Below are 12182 nucleotides of genomic sequence, written 5' to 3' on the forward strand. Positions count from 1 at the left end.
AAAAAAAGAATAAAAATGTGGTGGAAAAGAGGAAAAAAGAAAGAAAACAAAGTAAGAAGACATATGGTAGTGGGAATTTAAACAGTACATTATCTGGGTGTTGTATTATATGTTGAAGGATGAACTCTTCCCAGTGTTTCAGTGGTGTTAAACTCAGGTGTGGGTTCTCTGGTCCCTCACTCACACCGGTGGACGGCCATGCAGCCTGCATTTGGAAAATCCTCTCTTGTTTCTGGAGCAGGAGAGGCGGGCCTTTGGGAAGCAGGAATGCACTGGAAGTTTTCCTGCAAGTTCCCCTCGGCTGCACTGCGTCCGAGCCGCGTCCCGACATGGACATGTGGCCTCTGGTGCTCCTGCTCGCCCAGCTCTGCCTCTGCTCCGGCTATGAAGGTAAGGACTGGGGGGGCCCTTTATTATTCCCGTGCGGGACACACTTTTATTAAACCCTGCTTAAAAGCCTGATTTATGGTTCCGCGTTAAATCGACGCCGCGGGGTTACGGCGTAGGGTACGCGGCGACGCGCAACGTACGGTGCGCGTCGCCGCGTACCCTACGCCGTAAGCCCTGCGTAAATCAGTCTTAAGAGCTGCACAGATATCCAACAGACGGGAAGTTCATTTCCACTCTGTCCTGCGGGGAAATCAGATGTCAGATCAGATGTTTGAGTTTGCAGATGACTTTTTCTTGTTGTTGTTGTTACTGAGTTGGGGGTTTGTGGCCCCTGGCCCTTGTTTGGAGGACTGCGGTTATGTTTACGTGGAGGGGGAGAAGCGGGGGGAGTGCAGTGTACATCTGGGGGACTTTTCCTCCGCACAGACCTCATGTCTGTTCCTCTAATGAAAGCTGAGCAGCTGCGGTGTGTTGGACTTTTTATTTTTGCTATTCTTCCTGTGCGCTCACCCTGTTCCTATTCATTTAATCTGGCATTGGAATGAAAGGACTGTCACAAGTGGTGGCTGTGTGGACATTTCTTTACGCATTTATGTATCATTGAGCTTCTGACCTGGAGCTAAAACAGCAACAAATTACACTTAAGTTCAATTACTTTTGCACCTCAGCTGTTTTGCTTCTTTTTTCTTTTTCTTGCAGAAATATCTTTTGCTTTGGCATGTTGTTTCATTGAGGTTTTTCATCCCTGAATGATGGATAATGTCCAGTTTGTGACCCAAAGTCAGACAAAACAAAGTATAGAAAACATTTTTATCAACTTTTATTGCAAAACAGCAGATAACCATTAGCCGGTCTGAGCACCGACAATCAGAATATAGTGTGTTGTATGAATGGAAGAGGTTCTTTTAGTGTGTGTGTCCGTGCGTGTGTGGGTGTGTGTGTGTGTCATAGTGGCAGTGTGCCTGTAAATGGTTTGAGAGTGGCTCACCACTTTTGTATGATTCATACAGGCTACAACATGAACACGAGCTGCAGAGCCGATGATCAGACTCCTCATAGCGCTGACAGGACTCCAGAGTGTGTGTGTGTGTGTGTGTGGTATTTATGAAGGCTTTATTTCACAGGAAGCAGTTTGCGTTTGTTCTGGTGGTCATTTAGCTCTTTTATCAGTTGTGTAGGGACGCTTGAGTACGGAGGGGTGAAGCTGAACAAGTCAAACGGTGAATTTATTTGAATAATACTTTCATAAACCTGGTGGGAAATTATACAGTTGCAGTGCAGTTTAAGAATAAATAAAGATGGTTGAATTTTCTTAGGCTGGCAACAACCGATATGATGGTGTCACTTGCAGCATCAGCAGGTGACCCAGGTGAACTCTGAGCAGAAAACATGGATGGAAACAGTTCAACATCCGGTGATGCTCTCTCACCGTCACCCTCGTCCTTTAAGCCAGTGTCTCCCAATCTGGTGTCCGGGCCCCCCCTGGGGGGGCGCCAGAGATCTCTGGGGGGGCGCGAAACTTTATCTGCTTTGAGGATATGCAGTTGTAAAAATTATATTTACACACGTTAAATAAATAAAAAATCACAATAACACACCTAATGGAATACAGTATTCCAAGTCTGTATAAACTGTATAAAAGTTATTTATCAGGATAAAAACTTAAAAATGTATTACTATATCATTATTCAACATTTAATACTACTACTCCGACAGGTTGTTAAAGGAAAAATGTTAAAAAATGTTGCTCTCATATTGAAAGAGACATTTTTCAGAAATATTTGTATGTCCTTGCAATTATTTTTTGTGCGTATTTTATACATTGGTGACACAAAAGGAAGGTGAGAACAACAAAGTACAGGGTAAACCAAAGAGAAATGTATAAAAAAAACATAATGTTCATTTTTTCAATTAAAGGTTTGTAACAAATAACTTTACTCTTTTGTTGCTAGTACGTACGGGTCGGGGGGCCCGGCTGGTCTTAGACACAAGTAGGGGGGGGGGGGGGGGGGCTCCATGGAAAAAAGGTTGGGAACCGCTGCTTTAAGCCTCACGGCTCCGTCTGCTGTCCCTTCGTTAAAGCTGAGTAGAGAGGTGTTGGTACCAATTACGTCTCTGCATGACTTAGTAAAACACATAATGCTTCATTTCTGACAGTCCTGTGCTCCAGGAGCTCTGACGGCACGTAAACAACTGTCCTGTTGCCATGGTTTCTTGTCATAGCACATATCTAAAGATGACAGAATTACCTGCAGATATCCTTAAAGCAACGTTGTAAACAAATCGAACATTTTTTAAAAAGAGTTTGTGCTTTCCTGGAAAAATAAAAGTGTTAATAGACAAGTGCACCGTAAGGTTGTCATGGGTAAGTTTATAATAAATACAATTTGCTAAAAACAACATTCATTCATCCATCTTTCCATTACATTATAAACCGCTCAGTCTCAGTTGGAGCGTATCCCAGCATGGTTCCAGTGAAAGACCGGGGTAAAGATGACATTTAAATGGGTTTTAATGTTGTTAAATTTTAATTTAAAAACTAAAATAAATTTTATATACAAAATTAAATGAATGAAATAGATATGTTAATTCTATTTTGTGGGAGGCCTCCTCTCCTTCAGGACTTAACCACACAGAGACGTAGTTTACTTTCTGATAAGTTAAAAAAAAACTATTTCTTTAAAAGATCAGAGGTTCAGCTTTACTTTTGAATATAAAATTCTTACACTTTTAAGAACAAATGCATCTTAGAGAGGTGAAATAGTGACTGAGAGAGTGCAAAAGATCACCGCTGTAGAATAAACTCTTATCATAGCACCAACGGGAAGCTCAGTTTTTCCTGCTTCCTATTTCCTGTTGTCCAGTAGGATCTCTGCACCTCAACCGAAAGATGATAATAATGACACTATTAAGTTATAATCACGCAGCCACTTTTTTATTTCCCTGTAACACCTTTATTCCACTTCACTCCATATTCCATTATATTGTTTTCTTCTGTCTTTTCGCCTCTGAGCTGGTTTAAGAGACAGTAAACGATGACTCTGGGGAACTTGCTGCTTTAATCACCCCAATGTTATGATTTTACCAGCCGCCACATTGCCGTGCCGCGGTGTGTGCAACCATGTTCTGATGCTCCACCGTCCGTCCTGTCTGGTCTCTGTGACCCACCAAAGGGGGACAGCGGCAGTTTAACGAGGAAGGCCTTTTTCTGCACCGACATACCACAACCTCTGTGTGAAATGGGCTCTCGAGCAACGGCCCCTTGCATCTGCAAAAGTTTGTTTTAAGTCTTTGCTCGTTTCTTTTTGAAAAAGAAGATGCACGTGTCGGTTTGGGGGTTGGCTTGTTTTTTTGTATCTCTACTCGCAGTGAAACCCACTGAGGCAAGTATCTGTATAAGCCTCGTCATAGTTTCCGTGAGGATTCTTGTGCTGGTGCTGGTTTCTTGGGGGAAGGAAGATCCTCCTCTTGCAGGAAGAGTTGTGCGTTTATGCCAGGAAGGACCATCAATGAGCAACTGTGGCTGCTGAGAAAGGAAGAAAGGACGATTCACCAGGTAACAAGTACCCAAGAAAAAGAGATCAGCAGCTAACTGTTCATTTATATTTAGATGTCGGCGTTGGACTGCGCAGTGTCAACACAGCCGCTTCATGTGGTTCCAGAGATTCAGAACCAAAGTACGAGTTTCAACAGAAAGGTTGACAACGCCGGTTGGATTTGGGGCCAATCCCAATACACCCCCTACTTTCTACCACTAGCCCTCCCTCACTACCACTAACCCTAAAGAAGAAGCCACAGATTTTAGGGCACTTGAAATCTTCCCAGGGCCCTGTCCCAATACTCCCACTACCCCTACTTTTCAGCACCACCCCTAAATTTTGCGTGCTACGTCACTGCGTTGTTTACGTTTGGGTACGTAAGCGACTGCGTAGTTACGTTTGCACATACGTCACACCATATCAGGAAGCCGAAAGCCAAAAGCTGTTTTAATTTCAGCTGTAGCGCTGGTTATATGCCACTTTATTAAGTTTTAATATTTTTTCAGGCGTAAAAGTAACCATTAAGATCCCCAACCTGGGCTCAGTTTATCCAAATAACGCCTGTTAAGAAATTTGATCCGATGTTTTCAGAGAAGAGCCACCGGCCCGGGGGCGCAGCAGCAGCTCACGGCTGGGTCAACCTGCACCGTCGTCCCGGGGAGAAACCTGCAGCTCTGTGGAGAATTACCACTGACGAAATAAATCATTTAGGAAAATAAATGTTGGTTTAATAGATGAAATCTAACAGTTGTAGCTACGCCTGTTAAGAAATTTGCTCTGAAAATTTCGGGATGATGATGCCTGCCGGCTCCGGAGCTGATTTATGGTTCCGCGTTAAATCGACGCAGAGCCTACGGCGTAGGGTACGGTGTACGGTGTAACGCGGAACCATAAATCAGCCTTTTTTCTGGCGAGGTTTGAGAAAGACTTGGCAACAACGAGCAAACGAGTGATTATGTACATTCACTGAGTGAATATTATGAAAGTAAAATATATATTTCTCCCTAGAAATGTAAACAAATGCATTTTTATGCAGAAACTAAATCAAAATATTGATTTTATTCACTAAAAAAATAAGATAAGAAATAATATGTTTTTTTTTTTATTCAGTCCGCAAATGACGACGAAAAGCATTCTGGGAAATTTTTCTGGCCCTAGGCCAGCTAGGGTGTATCTGAAATCCCTAGCTGTGAAGGGCTAGATTCATACTCACTACCCTCGTTTTCAGCACTCCCCTTAGATGAAAAGAGGAATTGAGACACCACTACCCTCACGGGAACGCGCAGAATTTAGGGGTAGTGAAGAAAAGTAGGGGTAGTGGGTGTATTTGGACAGGGCCTTGATCTCTGAGGATCACCAATATTTGTTTAACGAATGTTGTGCATGTATAAAAATCACAGAGAAGTAAGATAATACTTTGGAGTAACCGGTGCAGTTTGGTGGAGACGATCTTGTGATAAAAACGACTCCTCGTGAAGAGTTGATGATTTTTCATTGACACAACCGTCTCCCACTGATGCAACATCTTTGTAGATAAAACCAGGTTTGATCACATGATAAACAAGGTACAGACTTTTGATTTCACCTTTTAATGTGTTTTAAATCAAAGAAACAAATGTATATATTTATTTAGATAATTAGATGAATGAAATCACAGTAATGATAAAAACAAGCAGCGTTTAAATGGCCCACGCTGGACTTGGATTTGGGTTTCCACAGATTATTGCGAAACAGAGAGGTTTGCTCCAATAAAATGGTAACTGAGTGGAATAATGGAGTATTTCTCCCCAAGAATTTGCATCCTCTCCGTCTTTGCAGCTTTAGCACACAACCGTGCTCCAACACGGGAGGAAGTTGAAGTGATTGTAGGTTGTATGACAGACCTGCTGAGAGCAGCTAATTAGAACATCAGGGTGAGTAATTTTACCCGTATTCACTCCAGAAGGTGCGTCAGGAAGACACGTTCCTGCCGTCTGTGCACTATTAAAGCTTTGACATAGTATTTTTTTTTGTGCTAAGAGTTCCTTTGATGCTTTGATGTAGAAGAGGCAGGAAGATGATGCTGACTGCTCTCCTCATTATCTACACTGGTTCATTAGATATGAATGAAAAACCCATCTCTGATCGTATATTCCTGTCCTGAATGTCCTTACACGTGGACTTCTTTTATCAACAAGCACAAACTAGACCAGGGGTCGGCAACCCAAAATGTTGAAAGAGCCGTATTGGACCAAAAACACAAAAAACAAATATGTCTGGAGACGGAAAAATGAAAAGTCTTGTATCAGCCTTAGAATGAAGGCAACACATGCTGCATGTTTCTATATTAGTTATAACTGGGGGAAGATTCTTTTTTCATTATGCACTTCGAGAAAAAAGTCAAAATGTCGAGAAAAAAGTTGAAATGTCAAGAAAAAAGTCGAAATGTCAAGATTAAAAAGGAAAGGAAAAAGGAAGAAAAAAAGGAAAAAAAAGGAAAAAAAGGAAAAAAATAAGAAAAAAGTAAAAAATGAAGAAAAAAAAGTAAAGAAAAAGAAAAAAGTAAAAAATGAAGAAAAAAAGGAAAAAAAGAGGAAAAAAATTGAAAAAAGACAAAAATTTGAAAAAAAGGAAAAAAAGAAAAAACAATTTGAAAAAAAGGAAAAAAAAGTCAAACATTTTTGAAAAAGCTCTAGGGAGCCACTAGGGCGGCGCTAAAGAGCCGTATGCGGCTCTAGAACCGCAGGTTGCCGACCCCTGAACTAGACCAACTCAGTTTAATCTGACAACGCCCTCCTCACAGCACAACTCTTCCTTCTGACCTTGTCTTGTGTCTCTTCCACTCTCACATCAACTACCTGCATGTCCTCTTTCACCACATCCGTGAGTCTTTGGCTTTTCTCTGGTAGCTCCATTGTCAGCATCCTTCTACCAATATATCCATCCTTCCTTCTCTGTACATGTCCAGACCATCTTATTCTGGCTCCCTTAACTTTGTCCCCGGCCTAAACAACCTGACTTGTCCCTCTGTCATTCCTCACCCTGTCACCTTCATCTTCAGCTCTACTACCTCCAGCTCTGCCTCCCGTCTGGTCTCACTGTCTTCACTTTGACTCTTGCTGGTCTGCTTGTGTCTCATGTCACTCCTAACACTCTTCTCTCCACCCTCTCCATCCTTCCTGCGCTCTACTCTCCACCTTTTTTCCACACTACATTGTTCTGAGCACTTAGGCCCCGTGTCCTGCACCCACTCCACTCCCTACGTCTTATAAATTAACCAAAAAGAGAAGTGTACGAGTTTAATATTGCACTGTGTAATTGATTTTTTTCTTAGAAAACTACTGGAGATTCCCAAAACACAAATGTTTCTGGAGAGTATAATCAGAATAACCGCCAGTGTGTGGTGACGCCTGCAAGCTGGTTTATGCGGGCAGCTGTTTTCTCTCACAGGAACTACTCGACATGATTCATGATTCATCTCAATTATAGCTGCAGAGTTTATCGGTCTATTTCAGGAGCAAAGCAACGGCTGGCTGGCTGGCTGCTGCTCCGAACCTTTAAAGCCCCCCCATCAACCCGGCATCCATCTGCGGGTCTCAGGTCCAAGACAGGACAGTGCATCACTCCCCAGTATCGCTCATATTAAACCCTTGCAGGTATCATAGCATTTAATGTGTTTGCTTGAGGACATTTAAACAAATGTATCATTGAGTTGATGCCCTTGCATAAGTGGGATGAATTTATAATCAGATTTCTTACTTGTTTTATGCATTTTCAAAGCTGTGCAATAATCAGAGGTGTCAAAAGTATTCACATTCATTACTCAGGTAGAAGTATAGATAATACTAGAGTTTAAAAATACTCCTGTAGAAGTTGAAGTATCAACTAAAGTTTTTTACTCAAGTAAGAGTATAAAAGTACTGGTTTCAAAACTACTTAAAGTATAAAAGTAAAAGTAATGTAAGGGGGAAAAAGCCATTAAGGACAAAAGCCATTGAAAATGAATGCATCTTAGTATAATGCAAATATATTAAAGAACCATATATGTGTACTATTGAGCATTAACATGTGTTTCAGAGAGCAGGAGATATGATGACTAGTTGCTTATAAGTATTGTAATGGTGCAAAAAGTCAAACTTCAGAGGCATGTTATCATTTATCCTAACCTTTATTGGAATGTACATCCAAGTTTATTTGCAGGAATCTGAGGGATGTAAGAACAAAACTGGACAAGAACATCTGTGCCAGAACCACAAACAAATTCACTCTATCCGGATGAAGCAATTTAACTGGATTTTTAAAGGCCGAAATGAAATAGAGTAACGAGGCTGTTTTTAAAATGTAAGGAGTAAAAAGTACAGATAATTGCGTGAAAATGTAAGGAATAAAAGTAAAAAGTCGTCTGAAAAATAATTACTCCAGTGAAGTATAGATAACCAAAATTTCTACTTAAGTAAGGTAACAAAGTATTTTTACTTTGTTACTTGACACCTCTGGCAATAATATTGACATTTTTCATGGGTATATATTGGATTTGAAGCTCCTGTGTTGGATTTCTTTAAGCAGCACGTAATATTTTTGTTCTTATCTGGTCATGTTTCGCGTGTTTAGGAGACGACTTAAAGGAAACAGCAGAAGTTCAGACAAAAGTAATTTAATGACACTAAAAGGCTGCACAGACAGGAATCTGAAAATAATAATATACACAAAGCCCCGACTGCTAGAAAACAATAAAAGCAGAGCTGGGGAGACAGTGGGATCAGCACGGAGGAAAATACAATATATGATGACTAAACACAGGTGTGCTCAATCAGGGAGGACTAGGCAAAGGAAATCAAGCAAGAACCAAAACACACTGGGGACTAGACTTTCAAAGTAAAGCAGGAACCAAGTCCAGAAGCAGAAGAGCCAGAGAAAATGTGTGTTTAGGTGGAAAATAGAAAATAGATGTTCCCATAGCTTACAGGCAAAGCAAGGATTCTTCCCACGGCTATAACTCTTGGTATTACACTGAATATATAATATATCCCCTCTAGCCCCAAAAAACTCACAGAATGGGTGAAACATTGCAGGAGCATGTTGAACATCCAGGTTTATTTGGAACTATTCAAGAGTTTATGCATCAGGTCCAGCTCCTTACCGGGTTTTACAATCAAGTACATATACTCTCAGATGAACAAGAACGAATGACAAGTTATTTCCTGTATGACATAATGGGTCTCCCACATCCTTTTGGGGGTATTTGGGCCACTCTCATTCACAGCGTGGACTCGTCTGATTTAGGTTTAGGAGTATTAGTTTAGGCTGAACTCTATTAAAGTCCTGCTGCAACGTTTCATCTCTGCAACGCCGTTATCTTTCCCCTTTTTCATTCAGTCCCGTGTCGATCTGCTGGCGTGCTCTTGGTCGTCGTCCCGCTGCATGACCCGGTGTTCTGCCAATTTCTGCTCCTTTGCCAAAAAATGCTCCCTAATGGTTTTCTACCTTTGTAGAGCTACAATTTTACTGTGTTTTAGTCCCTAAACCACTTCCTTTTCCCCTCCAAGCGGTCCTTGTACTGTATCTTGCCAGGTCGTCATTGTAAATAAGAATGTGTTTTTAATGACCTGCCTGTTTAGATAAAGGCGAATGACTGAATGAATATCAAATCAAGCGATAGAATTGTAGTTTTTTTCTCTTTTTTTCTCTTTATCTCTTTATGTAATGCAATTCATGTCATGGGCAGTGTGTTTTGAAGGATCAAATACTCAACATCCCATATTATCAATTTTACATCGTTCAAGAAATGATGGGCGTGGCAATCAAACTTTGAAAATCCACAGTGCGCATGCGCAGAACCACAAAGTAGCATTTCTCGGCAGGTAGCAGAAATTGGCAGAACACCTGTTCTGGCCGGGTCTTAGCTGTAAAACACACAAGTACACACCACGATGATTGATTTTCTTTATCTTTTCAAATGTGGCTGTATGGATTAAGACCAAACATCTTCATTCAGGGGTTGAAAAATGTTTAAGACCAGCAAAAAAAGAAAAGAAAAGAAAAGATAACATTTCATACTCATATTTTGTTATATTAGAGCTGAACAAACATTTTAAATGATCCACTGATGAGATTTTGTACTGTTTTCTTGTGTAGAACAGTTAGTACTAAAAAGTAATGATAAATGGATATGAGGCTAAGAAAGAATTGATGTGCACCTCTCCCCCTTAAAAAATCATTGATTGCACTGCAAAAACTAATTTCTTATCAAATTAAAAAGCATTGTTCTGAGAAAAAAGAAGACTGTTTTCAGACTATTTTGCTAGTTTTAAGAGTTCTAGTCAAGAAAATCTTTCTTACTCCATATGTATTTTTGCTCATAATGAGACAAATTAGATTTGAGAAACTAGATTTAGGAATATTAGGCTTATTTCTAGCAGGACTTTTGTTGCAGTGCCGGCTTATGCCGAATTTATGCAGTCATGGTGTAAATAATTGCATCTATTTTGCCTGAAATTGCTGTAAACTGACTCATCTGATGCACGCATGGCTCTAAATCCTTTTCACTTTGAAATGTGCAGACTCACACAGAGGAACACCTGTGATTAGATCCCCAAACCTTCCTCCCTCGCCCCGTTAGGAAGCAGTCACTGAAGTTTTCCCATTAGCCAGCTGAACCTGACTCAGCCGGCGTGAGGCTTTGCTGCTTTTTCAGGGGGATCAGACGGCCGAGAATGCAGAACTTGTTGTGTGCAAGTGCGCGTCTGTGTGTGTGTGTGTGTGTGTGTGTGTGTGTGTGTGTGTGTGTGTGTGTGTGTGTGTGTGTGTGTGTGTGTGTGTGTGTGTGTGTGTGTGTCATGACTTGAAGCATTACGGTCCAGGACCGGGTTTGGTGAAGCTGAGAGAAAAGCTGTGATGAAGATTGGGGAACAGGATTTGAGATTTGCTCGGTGGCTGGAACCTGAGGCTTATATCTGAAGCTGGAGCCGGGGTGAACACTCCTCCCTTGTGGATCCTGAACAGAGGACGCATTCACACCCGGGTTCATAATAACCTGGGGCCGAGGTTAAACACCCCTCCCCTCTTAATTTAACCCCTTCCTCACCCACTTCCACTCATGCTTATCCCCTCAAGGTCTCGCCTTATCTTGCTTGTGCCCACATCTTTTCATCCCCTTTCCCAAAATAATCTTCCTGGCTCATCACGATTCCTCTCACATACAGTTTGTCTTTCTGCAGCTCCCCTCAGCTGTGTCCTCCGGCAGCACCGCAGCCTGCAGAAATGTCAGCTCTGTTATCCCTCTCTGTTTGAATGATTGTGTTCACAGTTCAAGCAGCCTCAGAAAAAGGAGCTGCGGTTTCTCTGGAAGACATTCAGCAGCAAAAACTTTGAAAATAGTTGTTCACTTTCCATTTGCAAGAAACACAGCGGGGGTTTGCGGGGGGGTGGTGGAGGGGATTACTGACTGAATTTAAAAGATTCAGTTTTCCAAGTATTTGAGGAAGGGGGATCTTTGGAGGATTGCTGCTCATGCATGCGTTCTTCCCCGATGAGCTACATGAGGCCCCCGCTGCCCGATTAAGGCGGAAAGTTAAGCAATATTTGAAGCTGGTCCTTTGTGCTGATTTGCATCAACAGATGTCCCAAATGCACAAAAAAAAAATGCTTTCAAATATTGCACAACAACTTGGTCTTCATGTTACTTGCCTTTTTCCTGTTTTTTCTTTTACTCTCAGGGTCAGGACATTACGCCTACGGGGATGACGAGGACTGGCATTCTCGTAGATATAAAGGTGACTACGCATGGTTTGCCACTGTCACACTTATACATGCACATATCTCGCACACGAGTGAATTATTAAGTTACGCTCAAAGACCTGCAGGAATTGAATTTAATTTAACTTGAACATGGTCGAAGCAACTATTGCGTAATAAATAGAGCAGAAGACGACAGCCAGTCCTCAATGAAAAAGTGAATCAAAGAAGATATTTTGATGTTTGATGTCTACCATTTTCAATCCTGACAAACCTCTGCGTTATGCTGCAGGCTTGTTGGCAAAGGCTCACAAGTAGATAGTTAAATGTAAACTAGTTAATCCACGTTACATCGGAACAGAACTGCCAACGCTCGAGCATTTTAGTGTCGGACTCACACTCTTCACCTCTTTTTCACGGTCTCACAACAAATTTTGCTTTCCTCATATAATGAAAAACATTGTGTGACTAATGATGCCGTTAAAATATGAGATCGGCATCTTTTAAATCTTTTAACCGCCATCCAAGAAGCAGCAGCAG

General features: G+C 41.4%; 1 protein-coding gene across 1 annotated transcript in view; it reads left to right on the forward strand.

Annotated features, from left to right (window-relative positions):
- The first annotated feature begins 308 nt into the window (after positions 1-308).
- The window catches only part of srpx (sushi-repeat containing protein X-linked), a 33907-nt gene continuing 22033 nt past the window's right edge, over positions 309-12182 (forward strand). Inside the window, exon 1 of the mRNA XM_061724419.1 lies at positions 309-390. Within this exon, the coding sequence (XP_061580403.1) occupies positions 330-390 (61 nt within the window). The 5' untranslated portion in view covers positions 309-329. The remainder of the gene's footprint in view (positions 391-12182) is intronic.

This window comes from Cololabis saira, chromosome 6 (genome assembly GCF_033807715.1).
Source record: "Cololabis saira isolate AMF1-May2022 chromosome 6, fColSai1.1, whole genome shotgun sequence".
NCBI lineage: Eukaryota > Metazoa > Chordata > Actinopteri > Beloniformes > Belonidae > Cololabis > Cololabis saira.